We start from the raw sequence: 17,409 nt of genomic DNA on the forward strand, positions 1-17,409 counted from the left end.
CTTCACACGCCACATTCAGGAAGGACCTTCCTTGTATGCACAGTGTTAGGACCTGCCATGTGTCTGGCGGCTCCTGGCGGCTCTGCACCTCTGCCCTGCCGCCAGTGATGCTCACGGGAAGCAGCTCCTGAGGAGGCGTGGGCCAGCTCTCAGGGGACAATGAAATCTGCAGGGTCAGTTCACCTTGGATGATTTCATCCACAAGGGGCAAATCTGTGCCATGGGCTTCCTTTGAACGCCGTGTCCTCATCTGCGGTTTAACAGAAGCAGAACCAGCCGCCCCAGACACAGCTTCTTCTTGTAGTTCAGTGGCCTGTTGGGTTTCCTCCCATGGAACCATCTACATGCTGTATCTATCCTTAAGACTCACTCACTCTTTCTCCCAATGATTGACAGAGTTCCACTTACATTCCAGAGATGGTAAGGAACCTCTGCTGTGCAGATATCACAGGTAACTCTCCAATTCTTCTGCAGAAACTCTGTGTCCCAGACTTTGGGCGAGTTCCGTCATCTCTCTGTCCCCTCTTCCCTCCTCTACAAAATGAGGACACCCACATGCACCTCGTGGGGAGGCATGGCCTGAGTGAGCTGCCGCACATCCGGTGCCCGGAACGGTGCCTGCAGGCAGTAAGATCCCTGCAGCTCTGGGTGTGGTAGGTGCCATCGCCACAGTGGTGCTGAGGCAGAGTGCTGTGTCCGCAACCCTACTCTCTATCACCAATCAGTCAACAACACAGTGTCATTCAATAACTGGAATCCAACTTGACACAGGAATCAGTTTGGGGCTTATCATGGAGACTGCAGAAACTTTGTTGATGAAGCCTTTGCCTGACTGGTCATGGGTCCCTATGTTTCCTTCAGTAACTTTACCAACTTCACCATTCACTTGACACTGCAGTCTCCCACATACCTTGACTCCACCTCTGAAAGTGGGTTAGGTAGATTCATCCTTCCCCTTATCTAAAGAGTCACTGGTTTTTATCAACACCGCTTACTGAACAATCTGTTCTCTTTCCACAGGGCTATGGGGCCTCCGCGCTGGTATATGTTGCCTGGGGTTTTGTCCATCCCCTTGTTCAGTTGCTGTGCTGGCTGCAGGTCCATGCTGTTCGGACCACCTGGCTTGGGAGTCTATCTTCATCTCTCGAGAGTCAAGCCCTCCTCTTTATTCCCTGCACCATTTTTAGAGTGACCTGCCCATCTCTAGTCCTTTATTCTTCCATATAAATATTACAATCACTGTATTTGCTTTTTTCTTCTTTTTTAAACTCATGATAAATAGGAACCTGTCCTCCAGCTCCATGCTCACCGTGTCTTGCCACTAAGCTAATGGTAGATAAGGTTAAAAGACTGCATCGTGGGGGACAAGTTAAGAAATTAAGTGCACTAATCATATATTAGCAATAATTCGAGCTCTTTTTGGAAAGGGAAACTGAGAGGGTTGTCTTTACTGTGACTGGTCTAGAGAAGACAGGGAGTACTCCAGTCTGGCTCGGGCTGGACCTCTGGAGCTTGTTCTAGTGTTTGTTTATTTTCCTAAGGAAGGAGGTTACAGAGAGACTGAGAAAACGGAAAGGCAGTCAATACACAGTTACCAAAAACTTCCAATAATTTATAGCGTGTGTGTGTGTTACACCTTGACAGATTACACATTTAAAAAAATCATTAAGTGAAATGTCTAAGTAGATTAGTAGTAAGGAAAATATCTAACTGCATAGCATGCCATTAAACAGGAATTATAAACTGACTGTAAAAGAAAGAATATTCTAATTATAAATACCTGAAAAGTATATGAAAACTGTGCTTGCTCTTCTTCTAACAGTTGTAACAAGATGAGTTAAAGGTCATGCTGAACTAATGCGAGATCCAGAGGGGAGCCAGGATGAATATTTCTTGGCTCTGTTTATAAACATTACTATAGTTCTTCCCAGAACATCTTCACAGCGATACAACATCATTGTTGACTATATCCCACGTGTTCAAGTGCAGACTGTCTGGGGTAGAGGTCAGCACCTTCCTAGTGAACGCCTGGTGAACACCGTTGCAGCCCTGTCTCCAGTTTTCCGTTGTTTCCTTCCTGGCTCTGGGATCTGTCAGGTGGACGAGGCTGGGTCTAACTGCAGCCTCGGTGCCTATAAGATGGCCTGCTGGGTGCAGCCCATTCTTTAAGCTTCAGTGTTCTTTTGGCTGGAAAGTCCAGAGGCTAAGATGTCTTTTTCGACATTTTCTTTTTTGCTAAACAGCATAAGCTCTCTCTCGCTAATTTAAAATTTGGTCTCACTGAAGGTTAAATTTACTCTTTTCATGATTTTGGCTAATTAAGGAAGAAAATGAGTTTCTAAGCAAAAGGCATGTATTAATAATGCTAAGATTAGAAATGCTGTATGGTACAGTATTTTTGTACTTGATATTAAACTACATTCATTAAATGTGAGTGACTGTTCAACAACGTACTGTATTTGCCTCCACCCTCACCTGGATCTGGTACGTTCATGATCATTGCACTGTCTTCATGCCAAGGCCGAGGGTTGGGTTTGAGGCCAGATTCCAAGGGCAGGATGAGGAAACTGCAGTCTGACATTCTGAGCACCTATAGAGCCAGCGCAATTGCCCCAAAATGATGAGGTACGTTTATCTTAGTGACCCAACTGGAACACAGGCAAGATCCAGGTCAGTCACCTTTAACCACGCGCCTCTAGGCTAACTTGAGGTGTCCAGATTCACTGGTGCCTGTGAAAAAGCATTTAATGGAGAGAGGCTGCTGGTAAAATAGGGCCGGGACCAGGGGAGAAGGCAGTGCGGGCAGAGCTGTGTGCACACCTCTGAGCCACAGGGCACAGTGACCCTTGTGGCATCACACGACTCAAGCACGTTGACAACTGGCTAGGTCTGGGTGCTGAGCGGCCATTAGGGTGACCACTCTGCACCAGACCCAAGGGCCACCGTGCCTGCCTTGATTCTCTACAGAATCTCGATCCGGTCACTGTGCAGTCATGTGATCCCAAGCACGTCGCACAGCTCCTGTGTATTCAGGATTTTTCTTTCTTATCCAGTTGGGATGGGCAGCAATACTTACATATCCTAGGTCCATGGTGAAGATCAGATGAGACCAAGCACAGCCCAGTGCCTAGGTGAGTGCCTAATGTAGGGAAGCCACCACGAGGACATGAGGGAGAAAAACAAAGTGTTTTAAGATTGGAGGGGTGGGAATTGTTCTCCGGATCAGACAAGCAGGACAATGTCGTGTGGACAGAGGAAAATCAAGAGGACATAGGAGGAAAGGCTTAAGGACGGCTCAAGGACCAAGCAGAGCAGACAGTATGGGGTGGCTGATTAGACTCCTCTCCCGGAGAGAGTGCCCTGCTCTGACAAGGCCTGGGTGTGGACGGCTCAGGAGGAGGGGCTTGGTTCTGCCACCTCCTCTTGCATCTCCCTTCCATTGGCTTCTTCTGGCATCCCTTTCCTGCTGGATGCTTTCTTGGGATGCGTCACAGCTGAGGCAAGGCAGACCTGGGACTGAGGCTGACTCCAACTCCTGAAGGCACATGCAAGCCCCTGGTCCTTCAGGGTGACAGGTGACAGCCTGCTCCTATTGCCGACGTCCGTAGTGCACTTGGTGGCCAGGTACTTGCCACCACGCCTGGGCTCCTCCTCTGGAATGGCTCCCCGGGGAACCACCACGGTAAAGGGGGCTGGTTGAGGATGTGCACTCCTGGTCAGCTCCTTCCTGGAGCCATGTCCAGCAGGCCCCTGCAGCTGGGCAGAAGCCACAAGGGCATCCCAAGTGTGAGCTAGACCAAGGCCATGAAGACACTTAAAGAGCAGCTCCAGCTCCTTGCTCAGACCAGACAGCACCCACAGGCTGCCGGTGGGAGTGACAGCATCCAGGGGCCTTGGGGACAGTGAAGAGTCGGGCATCTAGTTCGCAAGGGTCTGTGGCTGCAGGGTGGGAGGGGGCCGAATATAAGCAGCAGAGTCTTGTTTCAGAGAGCTTGTCACCTACTAGGACAGAGAGGCTACCACTCACCCCAGCAGTGGCTCTCACCTGGACAAGAGCAGCTGTGGCACAAGGGGCTGACATTTGCTCCACGTCCACTGGGAGCAAACGCGTCCGCCAGGCTGCCAGGCCTCCTGAAGCCCTCAGCCCAGGCTTTTGGCCCCATGAGCTCCGGTCTAGCCAGCCTTGGGATTCCCCGCTTTGAGGAACGTCCAAGGCTCTGCGCCAGAGTCCCTCTGCTCTGTCTGCCATCAGAACACAGTGCGGGGTTCTGAACAAATCCAGGTCCAACAACTGCAGACCAGACTGGGCAAGGTGAGGATGGTACCAGGTTCAGGGACCATCAGCAAGGAGGAGGGAGTTGTGTACCCTGGGCTTCCCACGCTCCCGGGTTCACACACATTCCTCACGTAGTGCTCCCAGCCCAGCGGACAGGGAGGATCAGTAGTTCCCTGCCACAACCGAATCAACAGGGGCTTGGGACACCACCCAAACACACGGCTCTGTCTGTGTGCGTCTTTCCTTAGTCTTTACACGAAGCTCCAGTTGGAGTTCCTACCAACTCCAGAGTGGGTCCTGCCACGTGCTTAGGTTGCCACCTTACACCCTGACACAAGGTTGTCGTCCCCCAGATCTCCACACCCAGGCACCCTGCCAGCCCACTTCCTCAGTGTCTGTCACCAGCAGTGACAATGGTCACCGGCCACTTCACCTTTTAGATGTGCCAGACAAGGATAATCTCTTTGCATACATTTGTTACGTCAGCCTCCCATGAAGGGCTCCACAGGGTCCTGCCCCTCAGGCTAAGAAGGTGCTCACCTTCGGACAGCCAGCAAGGGGACATTCTTAACCACTCATTTGCTTCAGTGACGGGCTATTCTAAGCTAGCTCGGATCTAAAATTTGATCACGTCTTTGAAAAATTTTGCAACAATACATTGCCATTAGCTAATTATCTATGGACTTGATCAATTCACAGACAGTCATACTTGCTTTTGTAATGTATTGGACTAGGTTGGGCTTAAAAACAAAATTCTTCTGATAGTCCCTATGTGCACATAAACAGGATGGGAGAGCACAACCCTCCCTTTTGTCGTGGTGGACGAAAGAGAAGCTGGTCAGACAATGACCAAATCATGGAGACGCGGAAAGATCAAGAACCCTCATGGATTCGTCCAGAAACTACTATTTCTTTATGCGATTTTGCAAAGTTGATGTCAAATGAATTGTAATTAGCTTCCATCTGTTTTTCTCCTCTAGCCTGGATATTTAACAGTTTTGACTCTCTCCATGGCTTCCCTGTGAGTATCTGTTTTGGAAACTCACTCGGGAACAACAGGACGGAACTGGTTTCTCCGCAGGGGTCGGTCGGCAGAGCGTGGCTTAAGAAATCAGCCTGAACGTGCGGTTTCTGCCCCTTCCCTCATCCGTAGAGTGGGATCCAATCAGCCCTCAGCGCAGGAACTCCTGGCACCTGCTCCTGCCTGTGGCTCACAGGCGTCAGCTTACAGCGTCCTCCCCGCGGGGCTGGAGACACACGTCGTCTTTCATCTGCCCAACGCTTCCAGTTGGCAGCAGCGCTGTGAAATCAGAGAATCCTGTGCGCGAAGCAACAAGTGCGAGCAGCATCGGGGAGGTGACGCTGGGGAGCCCACGGCCGGGCGGGACTGCCACCAGGGCTCATCACACAGGGTGGTCCCTAGGGTGGGCCCTCAGCTCCCTGAGCCTCCCGGGAGCCTGGGCTTCCGGCTCTAATTTCAGAAACTCGGAGCCAAAGGACTTCCTAAGCCCAACCTGTCCCCCTGCTCCTCCTGTCCTGAGTCATTCCATCTTCTCTTCTGTCCAGGAGGGGACCGCCCAAGGCTCTGGCACAGCGGAATTACTAGGCCTCACTTGGGAGCCCCATTCTAGACGCCTCCTCTAGGTCAGCCTCCAGGTCAGACAGGCAGATATGAACCGCACACTCCCACTGAGCACGGGGGTGCCGAGGACCCCGCTCAGCCCCACCCGAGGCTCACTGAAGCTGTGTGTGAAACTCTGCAGCCCTGGGTAGGGAGAGGGTGGTGGCTGGATTGCTGTCTACCTAATGGGGTCAGCAAATGCCCTTGGAAGGAGGACATGTCTCACCCTTAACTATTTCCAAGAAATGAGAAAACAGTGTCCCACACTTATTTTTAGGATTTACTATAAATACAAGATAAACTAGCAACAAAACCCACAAAAAAATGTTACAGACTCCATAAACAGATGCAATCTTATCAGAATTAAAGACCTCAAGTGTACCGTGTAACTTAAAAATAAAACTTCATGTCTGAGTGTCAATAAGCAGATAATTGTAGCAGAAGTCTACAGGTGTGGGTGGGCTTGTGAAGTTCTGCCCCACCTTTCTCGACTGCCTAGTCCCAGTGGTCACTGTCACAGGGAAAGCCAGAGACACACGTCACTTCCTATCTCCTCTGCCCTGTGGCAATCCTACAAGAGAGCTCGCCCACCTCCCGGGACTGGGGCTGACAGCAGAACCGGCACCTACCTGTCTGAAGTCCAGGCTCGGCCACCCTGCTCCATCCAGGAGTTGCCACTGTGTCCTGGCCTATGGCAGGTCCCCTCCTAGACTCCACAAGCACTAGGACCCATGGTAGATGTTCAGAAAGACAGAGGTGCATTTTCTCCAGGGGGACGCCACCCTCCCTTGCCTTCTCCTGCTATGACATCATCTGCACACAGCACGGCCACCAGAAGGAAAGACGGAGAAAGGAAGGCTCCGCCCTGACTTCAGGAAACCAACTCCTCCATGTTTTAAGTTGCTTTCATCCCAAGACACCTTCCACCCTAGACCTGGCAACCCTGAGTTCAGGTCAGGAGCAGGGACCTGAAGACTGACTCAGCTGGACAGGGACAGGGCAGGAACCTCAGGGCAGCTGACAATCTACTGCTTCACACAGAGAAGGGAAGAGAGGCAGGTGGGCGTGACAGGGTGCCTGGGGCTCTCGGCTGCTCTCCCCACCACAGCCTCGAGTGGAGGCTTCAGGAGCCAGGCGACCACAGCCCCCGCCCTTCCTTTGCAGGGCCCCACCACGGTCCTCAGAGCACTCTGGGGGTGGCGTGCTGGGCCCCACCACCCAGAATGAAAATAGCCACGCCGTTTAAACATGGGAATTTAAACATGACACTCGCCCACTCCGGCCCTTCCTGTGTTTATCTGTTAATAATCACACAAGTACCAGCAGCTCAGTTCTATTGTTTTATCAGAAACACGGAGAAGGAAAGCAGGAGCTCAGCTGGGGTCTGACCTGTGGCTCCCCGAGCTGCCGGGCAGTCTTCTTCTCAAAGAGCCCAAAGAGCCCTGGCGAATGTCGCCTCCTCCTCCCCAGAAACGAGCTCCTTTCTTGGTTATGGTTTAAGAAAGAAAAGTAAAAAAAGAGGAAGAGGGTTGGAAAGGCTTTACTTTCTTTGAAAGCCAGGTAGCGTTTCTGCTCTGCAGCGCCTGGGACTGTGGGTGGCAGGCCCCCCGCGCCCCTCACTGCTGCTGCGCCAGCGCCTGTGCCCAGCTGCCCCTGAAGTGGCCGCTGACGACATGGGCGCTGAGCAGAGCCAGGACAGCTGAGAGAAGGCTTTCCTGCACAATGGACGTCAGCACATAAAAATGACGGCCCCGAAGAGCCAGCAGCCTGTCCCTCCTGCTCCTGTCATGTTCCACGTCACAGCCCCCAAATTAGGCTCCTGCGGACGACAGAGCCCACGTGCTGACAGAGCCCTTGCGGTGGGGATCTGTCCTCCCTCCGCCCCAGAGGCCTGTGGGGGCAGTTGCCACAGGGCCTTGAGGGCCCCATGGCTTGTCAACACCTCCTGGGTCTGGAGAGGAGGGAGCCACGGGGACTCTGCCATGACTCATTAAGAAGGCGCTGCCAGTGGGCTGGGGCTGTGACTCAGTGGCAGAGCACTTACCTAGCACGTGTGAGGCACTGGGTTCGATTCTCAGCATCGCATGTAAATAAATAGATAAAAAAAATTCTCTCAGGAGAAAGGGCCTTTGTCAGCCTGCCGCATCAGCTTCCAGGTTCGCTGTAGCTTAAGGGTTGATTCGTCACTCCATTCCTTTCTCATTCATTCATGAATTTAATCAAACATTTACCAAACTCTATGTTAGGCACTGGGGGACAAAGCATCTGCCCCCTGGGCACTCTGGGAATGTCAGGTGGTGGCCACTCATACCATTAGCCTGCAATGGGGCTGTTAGGCAGAAAAAGGAAACCAAGTCCAGTCCCAGGTAGAGTTGGGTGGAGAGGTTTTTCTGGACTAGGAAACTCTAAGCTAGGTCTTAAGGTAAAAATGGAATGGCTTCACAAAGAAAGGTATTTTGAGAAAAGAAGAAGACATGTACAGAAGACTGGGGAAGACAGGAGGCACACAGAGACACAACCAGAAAAGGAGAGGTGCCCCAGGAGGCCCAGACAGTAGGTGCTGGGACTGTGAGTGGGTGGCCTGTGTACTGGACAAGGCAGGGCTCTCTTCAAAGTGCTAGCTTCCCTGCCTTTTATCAGGGGCCTGTAGCCTTGTGATCTTTGTCTGACCAGGAATCAGACCAAAATGTGTTAGTCAGGTTAGGCTAACGGTAAGAGCTGTAACAAACACCCCCTTCCATCTCAGTGGTTTCCCACATTCCCAAGCAGGTTATTGGATGCGGAGAGAGGAGGGCTGAGGAGAGGGCCTGCTACCCTGCAGACGCCCGGGAACTGATCCTTGTCCCTCCCAGGACTCCCTCACCCCCAAGTGTCTCAAGAGATTTTTCGTTCTTATGTTTAGGGCAAATTTATTAGTGCTTTGTTATGCTAGACCAGGGTCAGTAAATTTTAGCTCCAGGGTCACCTCCAGCCCACTGCCTGTTCCCTCTCCCACCCCTGGCTCCCACCTGGCTTAAGAATCTTCGTATGGTCCCAGGAACCAATTGTCCTGAGCAGCCCTGGTGGCCAGGCGCAATGCAGGCACTTCACAGGCATACGCCAGAGCCCTCACGAAGGCTGGTACTGCCACACCCATTCCAGAGCAGAGCCGACTGAGGTGCAGGTTCTGCTGTGACTCGCCCTTCAGGTTGCTATGTGGGGAGCTGAGGTTCAGGCCAAGGTCCATCTGACCCCAAAGGACACATACATGTCCGCCCCTTCCACTCCACTCAGGAGCTTATGCCAAGAATCTTAAACTCGCAGATCAGTGTGCACACCAATGCCCCCTCTGCTGGATGTCCTATCTGGTTGTGCCCACTGCCTCTGTCCACAGCTCCCCTCCAAGGCTTGCTAAGGTTCAGCGGTGTGATTCTCGCGGGCCTTCACCCCAGTCAACTGTAGGATTTTTACTCTCAGTTGTGCATCTCTGGGGGACTCAATGCCTTCTGGAAATGAACAGCAGCGTTCCACCAGGTGAAATCTAGGACTCCTGCCTCCACATGAAGAGTCTGCATTGTCCCAGCCTCTGCAGGGTGGGTTTGGCAGAACTGCCACTGACTTCCATTTGAGTCACCACATTCTCATCACTAAGAAACACACAGTGCTTTTCCTGTGAAGTCCACGGCCCACCTGCCTGGGCCCTAAACACTTGAGAAAAAGGAAGATTCCTAAACCCACCTCCATCTTAGGATTCTGAACTCTGTGGGTGGGACCAGGAACTACACCAAGCACTGTTCCAGGGACACTTAGAGGCCACAGGGAACAGGATGATGAAGGTGCAGAAGAGGACCTGGCACCCCTTTCCTCATGTTTTCGTCTTGACTCCTCCCTGTCCTCTGAGGCTGAGGTCAAGGTCAGTGTGCATTCTGGCCCAGTTCACCCCTGGGTCCCAAGGGGGGCAGCACCCTGCACCACACTCATCGCCATATTGTCTCGGCAGTTCTCCCACTCCAAGATGACTCTTGCTCTTCTTTGCATCCCAGCTTAGCCCCATGGTTAGCATAAAACAAAGGCTAAATAAATTAAACTGAGTTAGTGTTGATACTCAAAATAACAGCTGCCAGAGAGAAGCAGGAGCCACTCTGCATATTCTCGCAGTGAAGAATCTTATTGTGCATATTTTCCTTGTTGTTCTGGGATCCAAAAACATTGCCAGGTGGATCTGCTGAGCCACTCTGCTGCCTACTGGGTGGCTTCATCCACTAGGGTCCTGCTTTCACTCCGCTGAAGAAATTACTGAATTATTAAAACATTTTTTGTCATCGGCAACACGTAATAGTTACTTTGAAGGACTCAAACTGAAAAACAAGATTCACTATAAAATATACTTGTCGAGTGACTGGAAGTAAAGGAACCCCAACAGCGGCTTCAATGGTTCTAGATGGGGCCAGGTGGTCTGGAAGGGCGAGAGGACTCCAGGCTAGTGTGCCTGGTCCCGCACTTCCCAGGTGCAAGTGCTAATCCTCCCTGGACGGAGCCAGGTTCCCACAGAGAAGACAAACTGGGAGCTCACCATCAACTCTCACCAAACACACAATAAGTGACAACAGATTTCAAACACCAAGGACTTACCAGATGCAAAATACAGAGTTAACATGTATAAAGTGCTTGAAGAAACTGAAAAAGAGAAACACAAAAGTGAACAAGAAAGAAGCCACCAATAGACAACCAGGCAGATTCGAAAAACAGCAACATAACATGATAAAAAAATTGTGAAAAGAAAAAGTTCGGTGGGTGAATTCAACAGCACATTTGATACTGCTGAATAGACAGTGATCAGGAAGACAGATCTGGAAAATATCTAGATCATATTTCCAGATACAGAAGTGGGAGAGAGTGGTGAAGGAAAGAAAAATGTCAACTTAGGTCTCATTAGAATCTCAGAAGGAAAGACTAGGGTATGGAAAAGGCAACATCAAAGAGATAAGGGCTGAGCATTTTCCAGGACTGATTAAAGAACCAAGTTCATGGTTACAGAAAATGCAGCATTCATTCACTCAGCAAGTAGTCAGTACCTGCTATATGCCAGACATTTTCAGAGGCAATGTACACCAAGTTGGATAACAAACAAACAAACAAAAAACACCTACCTAGACACAGCCCAAAAGAAAAGCGGATCACCTACAATGGAAGGACGAAGCAAAATGGAAGCCTCTTAGCAGACCCAAGCTGAGGGAAAACAACTAACCACTGAGAACGACTTACCCAGCAAAACTAGCTTCCAAGAACAGTGATGTAATGAACACATTTTCACACTGACAAAAAAAATCCAGACATCGATCACCTCCAGATACACACTAAAGAAATGTTCTAAAAGTTTTAGTTTAAAAGAAAGGGGAGAAATAAGATGCCAAATTGAATGCTGAGCAAACAGAGCCACAGATACACCCAAACAGGGAGCCACACGAAGTCATCAGTGAGTAACAAAGGCCGGACCTGGAACACGGGCTACTAATATCTGCGTGAATTGAAGAGCTGAAGATTCTCGACTTGTTTAGGAGAAAGTCACAAGATTAAATTTAGGCTTTGTTAAGGAAACTTAGTAAAATTTCCAAGAGTAACCACACGGGTGTGTGCATACACACACACACACACACAAGGGAAAAAAAGGACCTAAATGCCATAAAAATAAAGGAAAGAGTAAAATAGAACAGGAAAAACAAAGGACCTGTTTTAAAGGAAGAAAAATACAGAAAAGACAAGCTAAAGAAAAAAATATATGGCACAACAAGCCCAAATCTATCAAATATACAGTGAATTTAGAGTCTAGTGCATTAGTTTAAAGGACTGTTATGGTCTGTATCTTAAATCTTAAGTTTCCCCAAAGGCTTGGTCATCAACCTGGGGTGCTGTTGGGAGGCAGTGAACCTTTAGGAGGCGGGGAAGCCGGGTCACTGGGGGCATGCCCTCCAAGGAGAGAGTGCCACCCTGGCCACTGTGGCTTCTCAACAGCATGAGGCAAACAGGCTTCTGACGTGACTGCCGCCTCACCACAGGCCCACAGTGAGGGGCCTGGAGACCACAGACTGGAGCCTCTGAAACCATTAGCCAAAGCAAACCTGTCCTCCTTATAAACTGGCCATCTAGGTATTTTGTCACAGTGATGAAAAGCTGACAAACACAAGGAGACTAAGCACATTAGATCAAAGCAACATCATGTTATATGTATTTTTACAAGAGTCACACTAAACTATGAAAACACAGGAAGTCTGAAGTTGTGGATAACAAAAGGCATTGCAAAGCTGGAGCTGGAGTGGCTATATTAATATCAGACAAAATACATCACAAATTTTAGCTAGGGTCCTATACTATAATAAAAAGTTCAATTCACTATGATGATTTTTTAAAAAATTCTAAATTGTGTGCATATGCAATCAGTAAAGTTGACTCATGTATCTAAATTTTAAAATCTGAAAATATAAGGAGAGACTTAAAACTGATCAGAATAATGACAAATTTCAATGTTCTTTAATTATTGATATATCAAGGATATAAAAAACTCATTAAAGTAATTTAATAGGATAAACTAACAAGCTTCAAATATTGAACATCTAAAAAACTCTACACCCACCTAATAGCTAAGGACTACACATTCTTTCCTAGCATGTATGGAACACTTATAAAGTGACTTGTAATACAAGACCATAAAGCAAATTCAATAAAATTCAAGGAATCCATATCATACAGACCACATTCTCTGATCACACTGCAGTTAAATAAGAAGCCAACAATAAAAAGATAGAAGCATCCCCATACATTTGGATTTTTTTTAATTTTTAAAAATATTTTTTAGTTATTGACAGACCTTCATTTATTTATTTATATGTGGTGCTGAGAATTGACCCGGTGCCTGACACATGCTAGGCAAGAGCTCTACCACTGAGCCACAACCCCAGCCCACATTTGAAGTTTAATAATAAGCCTCCAAGTAAATCCTGGGTCAAAGAATAATAATAAAATGTACTTCAGAATGGAATAACAATTAAAATATACATTGCCAAACTTGTGAAGATGCAGCCAAAGAAGTTTGCTGAAGCAAATTTGTAGCTTTAAGTATCTATACTAGGAAAAAGAAAGGCTGGCGGTAACTGAGCTGATCACCCAAGTTAAACTGGAAAGAGGACACCAAGCGGAACCCCAGCCTCTGGGCAACTGAGGAAGGGGAGAGAGAATGAAGGAGAAAACAAACAAGGCCATAGTCGGGGATTCAAAGCAAAAATGTTACAAACATTCTAATGTCAAGATGGATTCAAGGAAAGAGAGGGAAGGCACAGGCCATGCTAGACATGGAAACAACACAAATGCCCCTACTTTCTGAAATGCCCAGAGCAAGCCAGACTCAGATTCAGACACGCCTAAGCCCGTCTCCCGTGTCTACAGCAGAGCAACTCCGTGCTTGACCATCATCCGGAGGACAGGAGAAGGTGGCACTGGTGACGCAGGCTGCCCCTCTGGGTCAGCCTGTGTCTTAGGGCAGATGTGCAGGAAGCAAAGCAGAGGCCTGGGCAGGATGTGGGCGGCCCCTGAGAGCAGATCAGCCACGCTCTCTTCAACAGACAGCAACCACCCTCAAGTTCACCTTCATTTTATTCTGGAGGAAAAACAATCTCAAAAGGAACAGTAATTGTCAGCCTGTTTTTAAAGGTGCTCTGAAGCCTATGATAGACTAGAGAGAAGGTTTTTTTTTTTTTTTTTTTTCTTGAAGACCTCACCCTGGGCCATGGACGGCAACATTTAGGGGTAGGGTCTCCTACTCACTTGTCTGCTTTGCATCACCTTTAATTCTGCGTGTCTGACAACTAGGTACGGCAGACACACAGATATTAAAAAGCATACATTGAGGAAGTTGGAGTAGGTGAGAAATGGACTGCTTTCCCCTAAGCCAGAGACACAAGTGGGGAGCTGGCTTGAAGTGGCCCTGCACTTGACATTAACTCTGGGCTTAGGTCCTTGGAGACAGTTCCAGTTGCAAGCTGTGAAGAGAGTGGATGAGACCTAAGTGTTCATTTGCAACATTTGAATAAAGAGGAGAAAACCATCCCCTGCAAGTGAAGCAGTCTCTCAGCTGCCAGCCTGGCTAACTGGGGCTCCCAGAAACACCAAAGGAAACAAAATACAAAAGTGCAGCAAAGTTTCCTGCAGTTTGCAGAGTGTCATGTTGCATGGACTTGTCAAAGGATTCAAGGTGCTATGAGGGGGGAAAGGGCACCACTGCCAATCAAGACCCCTGGATCCTAATCCAATTTGGCTACATAAACGGTATGGGACTCCAACAGGTCCTCTAATATCTCTGGCCTGAGGTCTCCTTTCTATAAAGGAAGGACAATGACACCTCCCCCAGGATGGTGCAAGGATTAGGTATCACAGCCACATGGAGCCTGTCCACTTGCTAAACTCTCAGCGCACACCCCTTTTGCATGATTCATGTCTTAAACTTCAAGTCTATGAAAATATTTGGGGTTCAGAATGCTAGCTGAGGATAGAATTGGCATGCCTTTCATCACTCTGACAGAATCTGAAAGAACAAAAAACGAATTGGTTCATATTCAAGACCAAAGGCAGCAAAATATTAGCCACACAGAACCCCAAGAGAGACTGAGTTATTTTGGATGGCTGAACTTCCTGAATAAATGGTGGTTTCCTTTTAAGAATCAAAACATGAAACATAAACAAGCCAAAAGAAGTACAAAACTATTTGGGATTTAAGAAAGAAATCTCTCCATTATATTTCAAACACTTGCCTGTTGCTTTAAGAATGTATTCTGAATATATTTTAGTTTTCCTGGAAGATGTTTTATCCTTGTTCTGGGCACACTGAGTAGTAACCTGCCGCTGTAATGATGGCATCAGTAGGATTGCCTACTTTTACAAATGAGAAAGCTAAACCCAGAGAGGTTAAGTGACTTACCTAAGCCACACAACTTAGCTAGAGACCATGCTGTGACCCGTCTCCTGACTCTTCACCGTTCCATACCATGTTTTAGGAGCACTGACCTTCATAAGACCACCTTGAAATAACCTGGAATGCTAGCAACCTGCAACCATATATTTTCTAAAGTATCTGTCAGAGCATTGATTTACAGATTTTTCTCTCTCCCTACTTTGATATCCAAGGATTATGTCACTCAAGGGTGTGGGCACTTTGTTTTTTAGGGCTCTTTATGCTCTTCATTTTAAAATGTCTTTGGGAACCAGGCTCCTCTGGTGGTCTTGGGAAGCAGGCAGTAACCAGCCCTGATGAGTGCAGCTGAAGCAGCCACCTAAGAGGTACAACCGGAGAAGCACCAGTGATAATACCCTCTTACCAAGGCCTTTCTGTCCATTTCAACTGTGAAGTTCCTAACAACAAGACCACCGTGGCTTACAAAGCAGTCCTCAGCCCACCCAGGGATTAAGCAGAAATTAAAGGGCCACACACACACACACACACACACACACACACACACCCCAGCTGGGTGCCATGGATATTATCCATGGGCACTTCTCATAGGCCCACCGTGGCCTTCTACAACAAGTACAACCACAACTCCAGAAACATGAGGTCACCGACCAAAGAGCATCCACAGCAGGGGCTCCTACCTCCCCATCCAGGGTTTCCCCATTATCCAAGCAGGTGCTTTGAAAGTGCTTATCACAAAAATCCCAAAGACTAAGCATTTTTCTTTCTCTGTTTACCTGACACATTCATTTTGTAAAAATGAAGTAGTCAAAATCCAATGAAACTGCTCATTCCTGTGAACCAGCTCAATCAAGGCAGTTTCTGGGTTATTACAAGGCAAACCCATAAACCCCACTACCAGCACAGCAGGGCAGAAACGGAGACCTGGCCTCTCAAGGTGCATATACCCATGGATGTGAGGGAATGCCCTACCCCAGTCCCAACACCCACCTCGGGTAAAAGGGTTCCCACTTTGTAAGGTTTGTAGCCCCTCCTACCGTCTTCCGGTAATTTATTAGCCAAAAAAAAAAACCCCTAAACTTTTGTCCAATATCTCAGCTTTCCCAACTTTTCTGATGTCGCTCTTTGCCCCAAAGCCGTTTTACCAAAACCATTCTCCCTGGAGAGCCTCGACCTTTGTCCCTTCGCATTTCAAATAATCATTCGGGCAACTGGGAAAAGTTGTGCCGCCTTCAAACATTTCCCCCTTCCTTTGCTCCCTGGAGGCCAGGAACCAATCCAGCCTGCCAAGGTCACTTGCCCCAGAGACAGAAGTGCCCTGCCTCGAGCCGATCCATAGTCTCCGATCACCGCGTCAACACGTCTCGGAGGGAACGCACATCGCACCTGCTGGGCAGGTGTGTGCGAAGCGTCCGTGACTCGGCTCCGTGACGGCTGTCGTTCACACCTGCGCTCACAGCATCTCTCGGCGAACTCACGGCCAGGGAAAAGTGACCAAGAGCTTTTCCCGTGCTGACGACGCAGCACGTCCACGTGCGGGATGACTTTGGCTGGTCCCCCAAGGTGACCAACCCGTCCCTACCTGCCGGTTTGCACACTTGTCTGCGGTACTCCGGAGCGTCGTGCCTCCCGCCAGCGTCCCTGCGCGCAACAGGCGCGTCCCGCAGAGACGCCGGCGCGCTGAGTCGCGGCTCTGTCCCCGCGGCGCCCGCGCCCTTACCTCGCTGATGATGGTGGAGTGGGCCTGTGCGTAGCGCCAGCCGCCGCGGCAGGGCACGAGGGGCGCCGAGCGGTTGGGGAAGGCGGCGAGCGGGTCTGCGCAGCTGAGCGCGCCCGCGGCGGCGCTGGCGTTGGCGGCCTCCAGGAGGTAGCGCTGGCAGCTGCCGTCGCCGCGGCGCTCGGGGGGCGCGGGCGCCGTGCGGTTCCACTCCTCCTCGGGGCTCCAGCCGCAGCGCTCGGCCAGCGCGGCGGCGCTCGGCCCGCGGCACCAGTAGTGGTCGGGCTGGCTGCCCAGGAAGACCACGCCGACGAAGAGGAAGGCGAAGGTGACGCCGGTCAGGCACAGCAGCAGGAACACGCGCCGCTGGAAGCGCCCGAACTCGCCGGCCCGCTGCAGCGCCTCGTCGAAGGAGGGCATGGTGCGCCCGCCGCCGCCGCGCAACCCTGCGAGCGCGTCCTGCCGCCCGCCGCCGGGCCTCCGAGTGACCCGCCGGCCCTGCTGGCGGCCGCTCTTTACCCCGCCGCCTCCCCCGCGCCACCCGCCTCACTCGCCTTGGCGCCGCGCCCGCGGCCGCCGCTCCTCCTGCTCCCCGCCGCCCCCGCCTCCTCGCCGCGGCGCCCTCCGCAGTCCCTGACCGCGGGTCCCTAGAGGTGCTGCGGGTGGGAGCGTGGCGGGACCCGGGAGGCGACTCCTGGCTGCGAGCCACAGCCAGGGACCCGGCCCGGGATTGCGAGTGACCAGCGCAGCCTCAGGCCTGGCGCGCAGCTCCATTCGGTCCCTGCCAGCAGCCTGCTCTGCCATCCGCCCTGATTCGGGCTCCAGGGGAGGAAAGTTCCAGGGTCACCCAACCAATC

General features: G+C 50.3%; 1 protein-coding gene across 2 annotated transcripts in view; it reads right to left on the reverse strand.

The window, feature by feature from the left end:
- The window catches only part of Slc22a3 (solute carrier family 22 member 3), a 90,097-nt gene extending 73,021 nt beyond the window's left edge, over positions 1-17,076 (reverse strand). Inside the window, exon 1 of one of the 2 annotated variants that reach the window (XM_047558986.1) lies at positions 16,556-17,076. In XM_047558986.1, coding sequence (XP_047414942.1) covers positions 16,556-16,972 — 417 coding nt within the window. In that variant the 5' untranslated portion in view covers positions 16,973-17,076. The remainder of the gene's footprint in view (positions 1-16,555) is intronic. The other variant, XM_047558987.1, reaches the window with a different exon arrangement.
- Between the last annotated feature and the right edge of the window lie 333 nt (positions 17,077-17,409).

The sequence above is a fragment of the Sciurus carolinensis genome, chromosome 7 (assembly GCF_902686445.1).
Source record: "Sciurus carolinensis chromosome 7, mSciCar1.2, whole genome shotgun sequence".
Lineage (NCBI taxonomy): Eukaryota > Metazoa > Chordata > Mammalia > Rodentia > Sciuridae > Sciurus > Sciurus carolinensis.